General features: G+C 39.6%; 1 protein-coding gene across 1 annotated transcript in view; it reads right to left on the reverse strand.

Moving 5' to 3' along the window:
• The window catches only part of BRINP2 (BMP/retinoic acid inducible neural specific 2), an 83,181-nt gene that overhangs the window by 21,989 nt on the left and 43,342 nt on the right, over nt 1-17,850 (reverse strand). Inside the window, exons 3-5 of the mRNA XM_032226932.1 lie at nt 15,666-15,865; nt 9,999-10,104; nt 1,289-1,525 (exon numbers count right to left, since the gene is read on the reverse strand). Of these exons, the coding sequence (XP_032082823.1) occupies nt 1,289-1,525; nt 9,999-10,104; nt 15,666-15,865 (543 nt within the window). The remainder of the gene's footprint in view (nt 1-1,288; nt 1,526-9,998; nt 10,105-15,665; nt 15,866-17,850) is intronic.

The following is a 17,850-nucleotide window of genomic DNA, read 5'->3' on the forward strand; positions in this document are numbered from 1 at the left end:
CTAGGGACTACAAAAAATGATTCTTGGAGGCTATGTGTAGCCTATAAGCTTTGGTTGCCCATCCTATAACCTGGTTCAGACCCTTAATTTTTTGTAATACCTTTCTAAAGTAAAATGAAAACAATAGGCTTTAGAAAAGAGAAGACCAACATGTCACAAGCAGTTAAGCATGTATTGTGTTACATTACATTACAGCCATGTAATCTCGCTGATTATACAGCAGACTAATATGGGTATCCCTTCCAGAGAGACAATCAGTACCAAAAATTAGTCATTCTCACAAAAGAAACCACATTAATATCTACTTCAAAGAAGTATTAGAACTGGTGATGCAACTTATTTCTTCAAATAACAATGAAGCCGTTTACATGGATTGATTAATCACAGTCACAATGGGCTTCTACTTTGTGTAAGCTCGAATTTATAAATGACAGAATACTTTAGGTGTTGTAGGAAGTTATCATCCAGCTCTCTCCCAGAAAAATGAAATATCCTAGGAAATATTGAAAAGGCAGAATATTTCTCTGGATATGAAAAGAAAGAAACATGTTTTAAAAGGCAGAATAGTTACCTGTAGCTTCCCTGCCCATCCCCACTTTGTCAATGGGCCATTAAGAAGGCCAAGCTAGTCCCTTTTACATAATAAAGACTTCTCCATTGCAGCCCCAGGGGGAATGGGAGTAAAGGCATGATAATATTGGCCCTTTACTCAACTGACCACATGGCATCTGAGAACTCAACTAAACCTGGATTCAAAACTCAGCCCAGAGAGTTGCTCCTGCATGGCCCTATGGGAGTCTGACAACCAATCAGAATACATTTCTTACACAGGAACAGGAAACAGAGAGGTGGGACTAGACAAGTTATAAAAGGCCTAGCAAGCCCCTCCCTCAGCCCTTCTCTTCTTCTCCACCAACATTGAAGCATGTGATCACCTTTTCTGTTCAGGGCTCAAGCCATGTGGCCCTGTCCAACAATAAACCATCTTTCCAAGCAGCCTCCATGTCTCCAGTGTCTTTTTCCCCACTTGGAGCTGAACCCAGGAGGACATTTCTTTCATCAGTGTCAAGGAAGATGTCAAAAAGACTAACTAGTTGATCACCTATCCAGCCAATATTTCCTCATTTCAAACTAAGCAGGCTGGAAACAAACAATTTTCTGAAACCGGAAAGAATTATGGTTGTTGCTGAATATATTGCTGGATATATTGCTGGCACTATTAGTGGCAGAGTACAAAAAATGTGACATCTATCATCTCCTAAAGTCAATCCATTTCTCCCCATCTCACCTGATTCCCGAAACTGTTGGTTGTGACTCTCCCAGATTTCCTGGATCTGGAGAAGGCTGTCTTCCATACTCTGGATGTCAGTCTCAGGACAATTGCATTGTGGGTAATTAAACCCACATTGGCACCAGCAGTCATTATCTTGGCACAGCAACTCCCCTTCTGAATTGCAGGTGATGTAACTTAGGGCAGCAACAACAAAGCGTTCTCGCAGGTACTCAGGTAATACTTCCTGAAGACCTATCAAAGGAATAGAGAGTAGTCACAACCTTAGTACAGTAATATCAGAGGTGGGTTCTTACCAGTTCGCACCGGTTCGGTAGAACCGGTTCGTCAAATCTACCGAACCGGTTAGAAGAGGTTCCACCAGTGGACCCAGAAAGCAGGCCACACCTACAGAAGAGGTCCCAAAACTTTTTGAAACCCACCACTGAGTGATATCCACGTTGTGAATAAATGAGTATTTTGGAAATCAGACTTCTGCCCTCAGAGTTCTTTTCAGGGGAGTAAACATTTAAATATCGCTAATTAATTTTTCAAAATTTTGAATGCAAAAAGAAAAAAGAGGCAAAAATGGTAAGTTCAGCTAATTGTTGACCAAGTGGTATTTCAAAGGTAAGACTGATATTTGCAGAGGGTTATTTTTAGATATAAAAAAAATACTTCACACTAATTTTGTTTTGGAGGGCTAACTGGTTACTTAGAGATATTCAATTCTTTAAATTATATACTGATCTTCTGGAAATTACTAGGTAGTCTGCAAATATGAATACAGTATATTTTTATGATAGCAAAAAAAAAATGATATTATAACATTGGAAGACTACCCATTCTCACTTAAATATGCAGCAGCATGAAGTGGTTGGTTCCCCCTTTACAGCTAAACAATCATTTTACTGCTGTGAATTCCAGTTAGGATTTATTTAGAAATCTAAACTGCATATATCAGTCGATATATTTATATGTTTAACTTTACATTTGTTTCTCATTAAGTAAAATGACTTCAGTATTAATAACTTTATTGTATGAGACATGTATATGCACAAGTTTTATTTGACACACTGAAAATATTTGTTTCATGTTTTTCCTATTTTTTTCTTCTTTTTATTTCTTTTTTTGAACATAAAATAATAAACACACCAATAAATGGTCCAAGCAATGAAATTATTGTAGTGGGATCTGAAAACCTATCTTCCTGCTGATTAAAACATTTCTAGAGGAAAACATACATAATATTTCCACATTCTTCCAATATTTATTTGTTTGTTTGTTTGTTTATTTATTTATTTATTAGACTTATATACCGCTTCATAGGGCTTTCAGCCCTCTCTAAGCAGTTTACAAATTTTTTTAGCAAATTGAGTCAGCAACTTGCCCCCACAGTCCGGGTCCTCATTTCACCCACCTCGGAAGGATGGAAGGCTGAGTCAACCTTGAGCCGGTGAGATTTGAACCGCTGAACTGCAGATCACAGTCAGCTAAAGTGGCCTGCAGTACTGCACCCTAACCACTGCGCCACCTCGGCTCGATATTGATCCTCAAACTTAGAATGCATTGAATAGATAGGCAGTACAACCAAAGCTGTAATCACATCTTGATTAAAAAAAACTGGACAGTTAAAGATAGATTGATAAGAGAAGCTTAAAATGCAACTTTTTGCTCACCATAGTTGAAACGCAAATATGTTAGAATAGTAAATGACTCTCTGGCAAGGATCTTAATGCAGAATTGGTCTGATGCTCTGTTGATTGCTGAATGTGAACAGAGAATGTACTGATGGTAGTGTTTTCTTTTGATAATTTCTGAATTATTTTACACTAGAGAAGAAAGCTTCCTAAGATTATGATTATCACACTAGAGCTACAGGATTCAACTTCCTACTGCAAAGTCTCCAGTGAAGCATACTGCTGTTAGGTAAGCTATACTGAATGCAATATTCTTCTCTCTTTTTTTTGCCGGGAACAATGCATTGTCCCTTTTCTTTTCTTTTTTTAGCAGATTTTTTAAAATTATTTTTTCCCTTCTACAACACCTTACAGTCATTACATCAACATTGTTGTGTCATCATACCTCTACATGTATATAATATTTCGCTTCTATATTTACACACTTTATACACAGTTCTATATATATATTTATATATATTGTTTTTTGGCTTAATTAATTTTATTCCTGTTTTGCAGCCATTTGTACCAATTGTTCCAAATTTCATAATATTCCGACTCTTCTTTATCTTTTAATTTCAGTGTTAATTTGTCCATCTCTGCACAATCCAAAGTTTTTTTTAATCACTAATTCGTCCGAGGGGGTTATTATTTTGTTTCCAGCATTGGGCAAATGCTATTCTAGCTGTAGTTAGCAATCTGAATGCAATATTCTTAAGGATGGTGGATTTTATTTTTGAAACAGTTTCTTCGTAAGCAGATCACAGATTAAGTCTTAGCCAGGAATGCTTCTTATAGGAAAAGCCTAAAGTTAGATCATTCCTTTGCAAATGAGCTCCATCATATGGACACAGGAGACATTTTTGGCTTTTACTATTCTTTTGAGTTCATTTCAGAATGCTGGTAAATCAAGTGAAAATAGGACTGGTAGAACAGGACTGAAACTGAAAATGGGATTGGTAGAACAGTCAGTTAGATTCTCTATAGTAATACATTTATTTTGACTTGGTCCAGACTGATGGTGTTATTTCCACCAATTGTGGGAAAAGAGAAAATAATGTTTGCTGCCTGCAAATTGAGGAAAAAACTGAAACATCTCATAGCATTGGAAGGGAAGACATGTCTCAGTATAATTCCTTGTTCATTTAGCTGTGATTGGGTTCATCAATTCGGCTTTCTTATTGACTTTGTCTTTTCTTCAGTGAAGAAAATTGCCTGGAAATTACCAGAACAATTTTTTGTCATAATCTGTCTTTCTGATCATGTCTATCCTCCTCCATTCAAAAACAAGATAAATTCATATGCAATAATAATATTGTGCTGGCAATTGGACATATCATTCTAAATTATATTGGCAATATTGAGAATATCACCTAAGTAATGCACACATTTTCAAAGCATATTTTCTTCAGTTGTATTTGCAATCAACAAATTTATAGCCATGTCAAGATATTTTAAGCAGACACTGTAAATAACACCTCTGATCAATTCACACTCTACTGTAGCCATTAGTAATTATTAATATCGAACGGGTAATATTAGAATCTCTCTCAATTCTACTAATTTGTGAACATCTCTGCAAGGGATTTGTGAACATCTCTGCAAGGGACACAATCCCCAGGAATGTACATCAGAGCACTAAAATTTTAGTAATCCTAATTTATATCTGCAATATATTCCAAAACCAAAAATTGCAATTGGGCAATATGCTATTTATTTATTTATTGCCATGCCTTTGAGTCAGTTTTGGCTTCTGGCAACTGCTTAGACAAATTAATTAGGACCAGCCAAAATGCCATCACACAATTTCTTCAACTGACTTTTTTGTCTAATTATTTATAATTAATTTTTTACTTTGGCTAATATAAGGTCAATTAAATTTCTTTTACTTCTGTTCTGTATTAATCCAGGAGCTGTGCTTTTTGTTCAGAGCACAGCCTTTAGATTTTTTAAAATTAGGGAACGGGGATGAGATGGGGAAGTCACTGCTAAAATGTGCTAATGATCTGTGATTTAGTCTAACCATTTTGAGTCTAAACTGCAATTTATGTCCACGATATCTAATCAAATGGGGGGGGGTCTACTTATTCTTTATCTCACAGCCTAAAGAAAATTCTAAGAACCTGAAATTTTACATTATTTCCTCTGATGGACTAGCATAGTTATTCTTGTGTATGTATATTTGTTTGTGAATGTATTACATGCTAATGAAATGTTATTCAGTATATGTATATGAGTGTATATATGTACATGTATGTGTACACATACACACACACACACACACACACACAGAGTTCTGACCCAGCTCTCCAAGCATGACAAACCCTCTGAAGTTAACTCAAAGATTCCCTTTTTTTGTCTTGTAAAATCTTTTATTTTTTCCATTTTCACAACATATAGTCACATGTATACTATTACATAGCCAACATCATTTTGTGTTATTAAATGTTTGCATCAATTCATCTTTCCATCAACTCCCAAAACACAATTATTTAGCTCTTCTGCTCTCCATACACCATATTTATACTTATCCATTTCTTCTCCCTCTCTCTTCTCCCCTTCCCTACCTCCTTTCTTCCCTCTGTCATCCTTCCCTACTCTACTTCCCCCTCCTCTCTCCTTCTCCTCTCCCTCTTTCAACTCCTAATTTCTCTCCTCCTCTTCCCCCCTCCTTGCCCTCTCCCCATCCCTTTCTTCTTCCCTTTGCCTCTCCTTTTCTTCCCACTCTTCTCGTTTACTTGGTGTATTTCAGCTTCTGAGCAAGCTCCGTTTTATGTTGATGGTATTTATAGTTCCTTTTCGATATACATATTTCATTTTAACATCCTTTCTTGAAAAAAAAATAGAACAAAAAAGTATACATATATAGTCATTGTACTTTTAACCACCACCCCCAGCCTAATTTTGGTCGAGATGTAGACCTGGTTACAATCCCTAGCTATTCTCATCATTATCTTTATATAGTTATACATCCTTACATGCCACCAATTTGTGATTCTGTCTTAAAATCTCAGTAATTTCCCATTGTAGATATATTCCATGTTCCTTCTCTATTTTTCCATAACTTGGAATAAATTATCCTTAAATTGTCTATAAATGACATACCACGATGTTCAATGTTTGTTACAATTCCCTTAATCTATTATGTAAAAAAACAAGCAGTAAATATCCCACTTTATTCATCATCTTAACATTTCTATATATATCCATGTCTCATATATTTTAACCAATGTTTAGTTATCCTTCTGTTCTCATTTCCAGTCAATTCACAACTCAGTTTGATTATCATGTGTAAAAGTGAAACAGAAACCTCTGCTTTACGACCTCCCCATATCAGTTTCATATTTATCCATATTCAATATATTTGACATTTTTGGTTATCTTTCCATTATTATGTTCAACCAGTTAGCAACTCCATTTTATTTTCATATTTAGGAATAAAACCCTTATCTTACTTTATATTTTCCCATATCTAGATATCTGATTTTTTCCTAGTAAGTCTTTTGTCCCATTTCTCTGTTCCTGTCTTCCCCCTTTTCTTTGTTTTAACACCTCCACTTCCAACAATTTTCCCCAAACCACTCTCACTCAAGTATTTTATATTTCTCTTTGTTGAGGCACAGCCTCCTACTTCAATTTTCTTTATACCACTAACAACCTTCAAAACCACTTTTATCTACTTTTCCCCTTTTGTTGGGACATCTCCTCTTTTTACAGTTTTCCCTATACCACTGCCAAGACCGATGGGTTTTTTTGTCTGCTTTTTATTTCTCTCCATTTCTCCCCCTTCCTTGTCTTGTCCCACTTCTTCTTCTTTGAATTCTTCTTTAGATCTCTGCTTCCCTGGGTTCAGAATTCTATTTATGCTTGATTTTAATGATTTTACTGATTTATGCATATTTTTTTTTAATTTCATGTAGTTCTTCTAATTCCCAGTTTTCCATGATGTCCAGTTTCAAAGTTATAGTTAGTTATACAATCCTTGATTCAGAGTTCTAGTCCACCTTAGATTTATCTACTTCAATTGCTGCAGAAAAAAGCAATGGGAGGGACCATCTTAGTCTTTTGTTCTTCCTTAATATCCAGTTCCAAGATTGCAGTTAGTTGTACAAATCTTATTTCAAAATTCTGGTCCACCTTAAATTTAATTAATCCATCTACTTTGAAACCGGAAGAGAAGCTAACGTCATCTTAATCCACAGCAAGAAAAAAAGAAGAGGAAAGGAGAAGAGGAAAGGTGAAGAGGAAGAAAAAAACCTTCATAATTCCCAGGTCCGATACTTATTCTTTGCTTCAATCACTGCTCAAAATAAATAAACTTATAATAAGTTTGTAATCAGCCAAAAGTTTTTCTCTGTCTCTACTTTTCCAAATTCTGATTTATGGCAGTTGGTTAATTAAAACTTCCCACACAGTCAAGGTTAAGTTGTCTATTATCAGTAAGAGGACATGCTTTTTTTTCTTGGTTATATTAGCTGGAAGAAATTCAAACAAAGTAAAAGTATTGGCTTCTGTTTAAGATCCAAAGCCAAATTAAGAGTTTATAATTGGGTGGCTTTGTCACTTCTCTGCTTTCTATTCTTCTGTTTTAAACAAAGAACTTTGGGGGGGGGCTGGTGTTACAACCCTCCACCTTCCTTTCTTCAGGAAAAAAAGTTCCAATCTGACCATCAGTATTATTTATGTCCTCAAGATTTCTTTGCCTTTTCCAGATTTAATTTATAGTTGTGAGTTAGATAAATTCTCTTACCAGGCCTTTCATCTCTCCCGGTCTGCTCCATATGCTTGACAAAAATCCAGCATCTTGTCAGCCATGTTAATGACTGCCACTCCGACTCCGATTCATAGGCAAATCTCTAACCCATGAGGGATCAGTTGCTTCCCTCAGGGTCTGGTGAGATGCTGCCCTTCTTTGCCCCCACCTCCAGTGGGGGTTCAGATTCAAAAGAACCTCGGAATTGGATTGTCAGACAGGGTTCATGTGAGACTCTTAAGAGCCCACACACCCCATGTCTGTCCAGCTGGAGAACTTCCTGTTGACTCCAACTCAAAGATTCCTTTATTAGGTGTGCCAGCAGCCCCAGCAAAAAGTTTCTCTCTCAACGCAGACTTACAAGTCAGAAGAGGAATAGTTGTCTGCCATATCTATTCATCTCCACCTTCTGCCTTTTATCCCCAGAGCTAGGGTGGGGCTTCGCTAGCAGTGGTGGCTCTTCCTTCCCAAGGATCGGCCCACGGATTTCCACGGCTCTCCTCTTCTCTGCCTTTTGCACATCTGTGGATCAGGCACTGGACCCAGCTGTTCCTCCTCTTCCTCAACAACCACCTCCAAACCTGAGGGTGTTGATTCTCCATCTGAGGACTGATGGACAGCCCAGGCTCTACCTCTGTCTTTCTCTCTACCAGCTCCATTCCCTCTTCCTCCTCGGAGTTCTCAGGCTGCCTTGATGTTGACCCTGACTGCCATGCCTTTGCCTCATCTGATTCGGCTGCTGGAGGGGCCAGCAGCTGACAGGCCACAACACAAACACACACACATTTTGTGATTTTGTTCCTGAATATGTGATGCAGTATATGCCTCAGCCAAACACTGTAACTGGTTGACTATCTGGTTGACTAGATAGTTGAGTCTCCTACTTAATTTATATGAACAGCATCTTCACACTTTGAGTGAGACCAGTAAAGCTCTATTATCTTCATTTCCCTTGAGATGAGATTGCCTCTGTCCCTGTTGGCCATTCATAAGACCTTAAGAATTTTGCTTTGTACTTGAGCTTGTACTTTTGTGCCTGGGTGCCTGGGCATAGATTAGATCCTGCCTGGCTGCTGTTTGTTTGTTTATTTGTTTGTTTGTTTGTTTTATATCATGTTTGGTGTTTTGACTTGTTTTATTGTAAACCACCTAGAGTCACATAAAAGTGAGATGGGTAGCTACATAAATCAAGTAAGCAAATAAATACTCCATGTGATAGAATGCATTAGGGAAGTTTCTGTATGGAAATGATCTTGGGACACTAAGAGTTATAATCACAGAAGCCATAATTTAAATTGCAATCAGTGTTGGGAAAAGATGCTGGTATAGTACTGCACAGTGACGTGCAGTCAGGGGAGGCAGGGGAGGCAGAGCCTCACCACTGTCACCATGAAAAGAGAAAAAAAATTAAAAGGAAAAAGGCTGAGGTAGTTGATTTGATTGATTTGATTTGATTTGATTGCACTTATATGCCGCCCTATTCCCTGGGGACTCAGGGCGGCTAACAAATCAAGGGGAGGGAATACAGACAAGAGGAAAAAAAACAACAAATAAGCAACTACAATAAGAATTTAAAAACAATCAACAACCATACAATTCGAGCGGGGACGGGAACTTGTCACCCCCAGGCCTGTCGGAACAGCCAGGTTTTAAGGGCTTTGCGGAAAGCCTGAAGGGTGGTGAGGGTCCGAATCTCCACGGGGAGCTCGTTCCAGTTGCTGCCAGAGTCACAGTGGGTGACTCTGCTTAGTGCTTAACTGTTTTAAAAAGCCTCTAAAAATGTGCCCTCTACAGGAGGAGGCAGAAGAACCACGTGCCTCATTTAGTCTGACTTTATGATCACTCGAGCAGAGTTAAGCAAGGGTTAAAAGCCGAAAAATTCCTTATGTAAATGAGGCACGTGGTTCTCTTGCCTCCTCCTGTAGAGGGCGTTTTTTTAGAGGCCTTTTTAAACAGGTAAGCAGAGTCATCCATTGGGGACTCTGGCAGCAGCTAACCCAGCCTTTTTCCTTCTAATTTTTTTTTCTTTTCATGATGACAGTGGTGAGGCTCTGCCTCCCCTGCCTCCCCTGTCTGCACGTCACTGGTACTGCATATCCCCTTTTTTAAGCACATTGCCACATAGCTTCCTAAGAAAGAAAACAAAGTTGTTTCAGACAGAAGAGCAACACTTTGCATTAAATGCATTTTAGTGTTCTTTGTAGCAGTATATTAAAACGGCACACAAACATTACAAAGTGAGCGTCCAGTGACTAGTGCAGATAAACAGAGCAGATGAAAAAAGAAATATCCTTACCAAGTAGCTGAACTTTGTTTTCTGGGCTTTGCACGAGAACTGAACTCACAGAGTCGAGGTTGTCATAATTACTGCAGCCAAGTGGGCCCGTCCTGGTTTCAGTCACCTAAAGATGGGGAGCATATAGTTTTAATGTAAGTAAGTAAAACCTAAGTGAAACAAATAGAAGGTAACCCATTCTGATCCAAGGAGTTACTTGGATTGTCAGGAGGTATTTTTAATTGATGAAAAAACTGGCAATGGGAGGCAGAAAAACAGTGCAGCCTTTAGAATTCAGTGATTTAACCAAATGCTTCATATGGCTGAAGGGTAGCAGCCAAAGGGTGTGCTTATTAAAAGATTATGTTGTGGCCCAGCAGGAGCCGTTGGAGCTGCCACCAGACTCCAACAGCGAGGGGCCCTCTGAGTCGGCTCTGGAGGATGTGGAGGACCCTGGACAGGGTTCCGACTCCGAGCAGGGCACAGAGAGGCTGGTTGGCCACCAGGAGACACCTGAGCCTTGGACCAGTGGGGAGGAGACAAGGGAGAGTGAGCCGGACACCAGTAGTGAGTTGTTCCTGGATGCACGGCATCGAAGAGCTAATAGGCGTCAGGAACAGTTGCGCAGTTATAGGAGGTAATTGCACTCAGCTGGTGGTCATTAGGCTCCTCTCCAGACTATAAAAAGACTACTTGTGCACACGCCCCTCTTTGCAGAAATCAACACAGGACCGAACGTCAGAGAACATTGTTAGAAGCTTGGCAGGCTGGATTGCTGCCAAGCCTTATCTGTGTTTATTGCTGCCCAAGCTTGTCTGTGCTGGTTTGCTGCCAAGGACCTGTTTGTCTGTTAATTAAATGCCGTAACTTATCTTTGGCTCGGAGGGTGCTTTGGTGTGGAACGAGGGGGGTCAGAACAGGTAATGAAGCACAGCACACCTGGTGGGCAGGTGTTGAAGGAAGCTGCCTTATATGGTTTCATAAAGTTAGATGTGGACCACAGAATTGGTGCCATCATGCCATCGTCTCCTCTCTTCCATTTACACCATCCTGCCAAGGTGGTGCCCTCAGGTATACACATACCCTCTGCTTCAGAAGAGTCAATTCAGATCCTATTTCTAAATTCTGGACTATGCTATGTGCAAAATCAACAACTCATTGATTCTCTCGTGATTTTCCCCTGCTAACATACGTTGTCTACAAAAGCTTCATTCTTCATCTGATTCTGTTTAAATGGGCCTGCATAAGTGTAGGCCTAACTGGTATCTAACTGGGTCAAGTTGTAACTGGATCTCAAGAGTCTCTTGTCTTATTTCAATATACGTCTTCCCATTCATTACTGAAAATTCATAATTGCAAAAAAAGTTAAAGAGACATTCCCTTCTGAATGAAGCCATTCCTTTCTGAAGAGCAGGATCTTGCCTCTTGTCTATTCTCCCTGCCATCATGAAACAACTTTCCCATTTCTTCCAATGTCATTCTTCTTTTCTACTTTTTCTACATCAATCTTTATCAACATCACTCATAAAATTCCATATCCCATTGCAATAAGTTATGTTTATTAAGTACATGAGTGTAACATTTACCAGATAACATAATTTATTCTTAGTAGAAACTATGCATTATGAAGTAGCATAGGATCGACACTGGATATATCATAGGCAATACATAAAGATTTATTATTCTGGACTGCTTTGGTCAGATTCAGATCTTACCCAAGCCCTAAACAAACACAATTAATACAAAACTACCACATATTTCAGGAATCACTCCAGGTTGGCATCCTGAATTACCTCCAGAAGAATCTCAAAATTAGAGCAAAATCAATGATTTATTTTAAAAATGTAAAATTCTCATAGTCACCATATTGTGAGACTTTATGCAAGAACACCCCAAAATTGACTGATTACCGATAATTTCAGTCAATTAATCTTTTTTAAAAGGAAGAGATGAAAAATAGCTATTCATTGGTATAGAACAGGAGTATCAAAGTCAAGGCTTAGATCTGGGGTACGGGGCCACACTGGAAACAGCAAAGGGCAGTCCGCTGTGCCGATTACCTCCCACAGACCCATTCGATCCCACAGATTAGGCCTCCTCCGTATTCCATCTGCCAGCCAATGCCGGCTGGCGACTACTCGGAGGAGGGCCTTCTCTGTGGCTGCCCCGGCCCTTTGGAACGAGCTCCCCATGGAGATTCGGACCCTCTCCACCCGTCAGGCCTTCCGGACGGCCGTGAAGACCTGGCTGTCCCAGCAAGCCTGGGGTTGAGTCCCCCCCCCACTACTCGAATCTGCTGTATCTGTTGTGCTTTTAAACTGTTTGTATTGTCTGATTGTCTTTGTCTTACTTTCTGTAATTTCCCCTCCCTTGGCTTTGTTCAGCCGCCCTGAGTCCCTTCGGGGAATAGGGCGGCCTACAAATTGAATAAAATCCAAATCCAATTCTGTCGGCAAAAACGGAGCTTGGGAGCGCTGCATGTGCCCCCCCCCCACCAGCTCTGTTTCGGCTGGCAAAGGATTGCAGGAAGCCATTGCAGCTGGAAACAGAGCTCAGGAGCCCGTTTTCACTGGCAGAGTGCTTGGACCACCACAGGCGCCCCGACATGAGTGATGTTGAGCTGGCCATGGCCACTCTGGCCATGCCTAACCCCCCTCCCCGGTCAAAGACAACCGTGATGTGGCCCTCAGTGAAATTGAGTTTGACACCCCTGGTGTACAATATTAAACTGAACCCTCTAACTTAACTTAACTCCCTCTCAATTGGTTCAGAAGGATATCATGACTGATAGCATCAAAAACTAATAAAAAGGCCTGGTCATCTGATATGATTGGCTTTCATGAATCCCAATCATCCATGATGGAAACTAAAACAGTTATTCAAACTGTTATTCAAACTGATTCAAAACAGTTTAGATAATAAGATATGATAATGAGATATACATGGAACTAGAAATCACTCTAAGTTAGAGTAAGTATGAAAATGAATGAGAGACATTTCTTTTGAAGCCAATATGGTGCAGAGTCATGTTGAAATATAATTAAAACAAAATAACCTTTGAAGTTTTTCTACTGTTACTTTTTATATTTATTACAGTTCTCTGACTATTTTTTTATGGTGTTAATGCTGTTTACTTTGTTTTTATTTCTTATTTATTTTGTCAAATTTATTTGGGTACCATTTTGAATGATTCTGGGTGGCATACAACATATTAACCATCATGGCTGCTTATACAGAAAGGCAGTGTAAAAATAAAGGTATATTAATAAAATCAGCATAAAAATACAACAGAGTATAGTACTTATATTCGGTGAACAACAAAACCGTGCCCGACTAAACCGTGTTGCTTATGTCATCAACAGGGCAACAACAGCGCGGAGAAAGAAGCACAATATAAACCCTAAACCTAAACTTAACCCCTAACCCTAAACCTAACCCTTAACCTAACCCTAACCCTAACCCTAACCCTAACCCTAAACCTAAACCTAACCCTAAACCTAAACCTAAACCTAACCCTTACCTTAAGTTAAATCGGCTTTCTTTCAACGCGCTATTTAAAGTGCCCTTCTTTCTCCGCGCTGGCTGTTGTCACCGCGTTGATGACGTCAGCGACGCGGTTTAGTCAGGCGTGGTTTTGTCGTTCGCCCTTTTGTCAGGTCACGCTTATATTCTAACTGGTCGAAATAATTTTAAATTCTTTAGAAGTATCTTCAAATATATATTGAGGTTACACAGGAGAAAGATAGATTCTCTCCCTGCCAAGACTGCATCTGATTTTTCCTTCCTAACAAGAAAGTTGCACACAAATATAAGTCCTTCCTGCTCAACTTAGAATTGTTTTAGTGAGGCATGTGCAGAAATATCTTCCAGTAGAATATTCCCCAAGTTGACATTGCCAGAACAGGAAGGGAACATTTGCACAAATATATCTATCAACCCCAAAACTTAACAGTGGCAGTAAAAAAAGGAGAAAATCCCCCAACCACTTCATGCATATGAAATTAAATATAAAAGTACTTGGAAATAGCAAGGCTGGAAAACTGGCTATATAAGCAAGAGTGAAGTACATCAAGTTTGTGACAGCGCAAGAGGTAGCACTGCTTCTAAAAAAAGAAAATAAATGTATAGTAATTGGCTTGTTGAGAGAGAAGATTCCCCCACCTGTACTTCCTTCTCTGAAATTCAGCATAATTAGCAAAACCAATTCCCCATACATAGCATACAGTCTACAGTTAAGGCCTGACTCTTGCTTGCTATTCCTCCCGATTCTTTGCGAAGGTGGAGGAGTAGAAATAGATGACTAACACAAAGATTTATAACTGTGGAAATCTCAGGGATGAGAGTTCTGATTAAGCAACCTGAAAATTATAGTCCTGGCACACAGAGAAGTTGATGGGGGGCAGGGGGGGGGGAATAAATTGAGATGTGTTCTGTCAAATGCAGAAGAAAAAGTAAAGTAGCCTGCATCCAACAGTTACAGTATACTCTGGGAGAAATTGCAGGGTTCCATCCAAAACTAAGACTGTCTTCTTCCTAGCACATTGGGTTGAAAAGGGGATTAGCTGGCGAGGCTGAAGAAAATGGGGAACGGATGGACCAGGAGTCTAACTCAGCATCAGAGGTGGGTTCCTACCAGTTCGCACCTGTTCGGTAGAACCGGTTCGTCAAATCTACCGAACCGGTTAGAAGAGCCGAGGTGGCGCAGTGGGTAGAGTGCAGTACTGCAGGCCACTTCACCTGACTGCTATCTGCAGTTCAGCGGTTGAAATCTCACCGGCTCAGGGTTGACTCAGCCTTCCCTCCTTCCAAGGTGGGTGAAATGAGGACGCAGACTGTGGGGGCGATATGCTGACTCTGTAAACCGCTTAGAGAGGGCTGAAAGCCCTATGAAGCGGTATATAAGTCTTATTGCTATTGCTAAGAGGTTCCACCAGTGGACCCGGAAAGTAGGCCACACCTACAGAAGAGGTTCCAAAACCCACCACTGACACACACGCACACACACACACACACACACAGAGAAAGAGAAAGAGAAGGGAAGGAAGAAATAAAGAAAGAAAGAAAGAAAGAAAAAGAGAGAGAGATGAAAGAAAAAAAGGAAAAAGGGAGAGAGAGACAAAAGGAAGGAAAGAGAGAGAGAAAGAGAGAGAGAGAGAAAACACATGGCCAGCAAGCCACTCCCACAAAGGAGGCCCCACCCACAGAGTAGGTTCAAAAAAATTTTGAAACCCACCACTGCTCAGCATATATATTCATCTCCCCCCCCCCAACACTTCTTTTGCAGCAAAGATGCAGCAGGAAAGTGTCACTTTAAGTCTCTGTGTACTTGCCTTTTGGCATTACTCTGTTTTGGAATTACTGAGTATCCATTTGAGTTTAAATTCTTTTTATTTCTCGTGGTTGCACCTACTTTTCTATCATGCCTGAAGGCACCCAGTGCCAGGAATAACAAAACAGAACAAAAGGCTAAGTGTGGCCAAGTGTAAAAGGTTATTCATCTTTTTAACAGCTTCATCTGGTGCAAAGCTAGAGTTGTTTTTCTAGGGGGTCTCTTGTTGTTGTTTTTTAACCATGCTTCCCAATTTTGCAACTGCAGGGTCTCGGTTATTGTTCAGAGAAATGGTTTTGCACAGAGCTCCTTCTCAAGGGCACTCTAAATAACCTTTCCTTATGTGCCTCTAGATTTACCTTGATTGCAGCGGTTGCTATCTGGATATGGTGGAGACGTCTGAGGGTGCTCTCCCGATCAATGAAGTATGAGGCTGCCAGCTGATGCAGTGTTTCCAAGGAAACGGTCGCGTTACTTCCACCACTCCCTGAGAGGCTTCCAGATTCTGCCTTCCGACTGAGCTTCCGTTTGTCCACGAAAATGGTCAAGGATTCTTCCCCTGTGAAGACATGAGGCTTTATGCTGAGTTGGGATTCAGGATTCAGAAGCGTTGAGGTAATGGGTACATTTTGCCACAAAAGAGCACAATGAAGAAAAAGAAAAAAAATGCAATTTACAACAATTTGACTTACAACAATTCACTTAGTGGTCTTCAAAGTTAAGACATCATTTAAAAAAAAGTGACTTATGGCCATTTTTCACCCTTACGCCTGTTACAGGCATCCCCATGGTCATGTGAACGAAATTCAGAGAGTTGGCAATTGACTAATATTATTGACAGTTACAGTATCACAGGATTATGCGATCCGCTTGTGTGACCTTTTGACAAGCAAAATCAATGGGTAAATCAGATTCACTTAACTACCATGTTACTAATGGAACAACGGCAATAATTCACTTAAAAACATGGCGCAATACTGGAAGAAGGAAGACCTGCCTACTATTCAAGAATGGACATTGAAAGTAACAAACCTAGCAGAGATGGCTAAAATATCTGCATATCTCAAGGATCACTCAAATGAGAGATATAAACTGGAGTGGAGAAGATGGATTGACTATACTCAAAATAAATATAATAAATATAAATAAGAAATTCCAGATAGTTTATGACTGAAGAAACAAGGAATGATATAATCTGTTTAGAGTTAGCCTAACAAAAGAGGAGTTAAAGCTCAAATGAAAGATGATACTAACCTTTTTTTTAAAAGTTTATCTTAGAATATCTTTGTTAAAGATTTATACCCTGTATTGGTTCTGGGAAGCAGGGGGTGGGAGGTTGGGGGGTGGGTGGGGTTTGGGTGGGGAGGTTAGGGGGAGGGAGGTAAACATTTGTAAAAAAAAATTTCCAAAAATTTTCAATTAAAAAAATCACTTAAAAACTGTGACAAAATAGATTGTAAAATGGGACAAAACTCACTTAACAAAGGTCTCACTTACCAACTTAAATTTCGAGCTCAATTGTGGTCATAAGTCAAGGACCACCTGTATATAGCTTGTAGGACAGCTTTAGTCAAGATTAATTATTTACTACCATCACCATCATCTTCATTTGTCATAAGCCACCATTCAATAAGACTCATAGCACAAGTAGGCATACTTCACACCCCATACTTAATCATCTTGAATTGAGATTATAATGTGTTGAACCCAGCATATTATTTATAAGATAACCAAGAATGGATAGAGAGCAAAGAATACATGGAGACCAGGAAGATGATATTGGGAAGAGCTGGTTGTTGTTTGTAGGAGATTGGTCTACCGATGATTGTTGTTTCTAAGATCAAATCAATAATTAGATAAGAATGTTTTGGAATCTCCTGGCCATGATGTTGATCCTTGAGATTTGGCTTCCAGGGGTTACTAGATGTTATTTTCTTCCATTTTAATTATTTAATTGTCCCCCTATCCCATGGCCCAGCCACTACCATTAGATAAATCTGAACTTGCTTTATTTATCCATTGCACATTAATTCATTCATTCATCATTCATTCATTCAAAATCTGTTTATTACAGTATGTTATGGTTAAGGCTGTATTTGAAAACAGTCATATGTGTTGGAATCTGGCACTGATTTCAATGGGTGACGGGAGGAGTGAATAGCCTTGAGTCCTTTTAGGAGGAAAAGGCTGAAAGAAGATTCTCCATAAAACTTTGAAGCATTTACAGTATAGCAATAGCAATAGCAGTTAGACTTATATACCGCTTCATAGGGCTTTCAGCCCTCTCTAAGGGGTTTACAGAGTCAGCATATCGCCCCCACAGTCTGGGTCCTCATTTCACCCACCTCGAAAGGATGGAAGGCTGAGTCAACCTTGAGCCGGTGAGATTAGAACCACTGAACTGCAGATAACAGTCAGCTGAAGTGGCCTGCAGTACTGCACCCTAACCACTGCGCCACCTCAGTATGCAGTAGTTAAGCAGTGTGTGTTTTAACTAGTATTCCTATCTATAGGCGAGCAATGAAGACAACTGTAAAATCAGCT

The sequence above is a fragment of the Thamnophis elegans genome, chromosome 11 (genome assembly GCF_009769535.1).
Source record: "Thamnophis elegans isolate rThaEle1 chromosome 11, rThaEle1.pri, whole genome shotgun sequence".
Classification (NCBI taxonomy): Eukaryota; Metazoa; Chordata; class Lepidosauria; order Squamata; family Colubridae; genus Thamnophis; species Thamnophis elegans.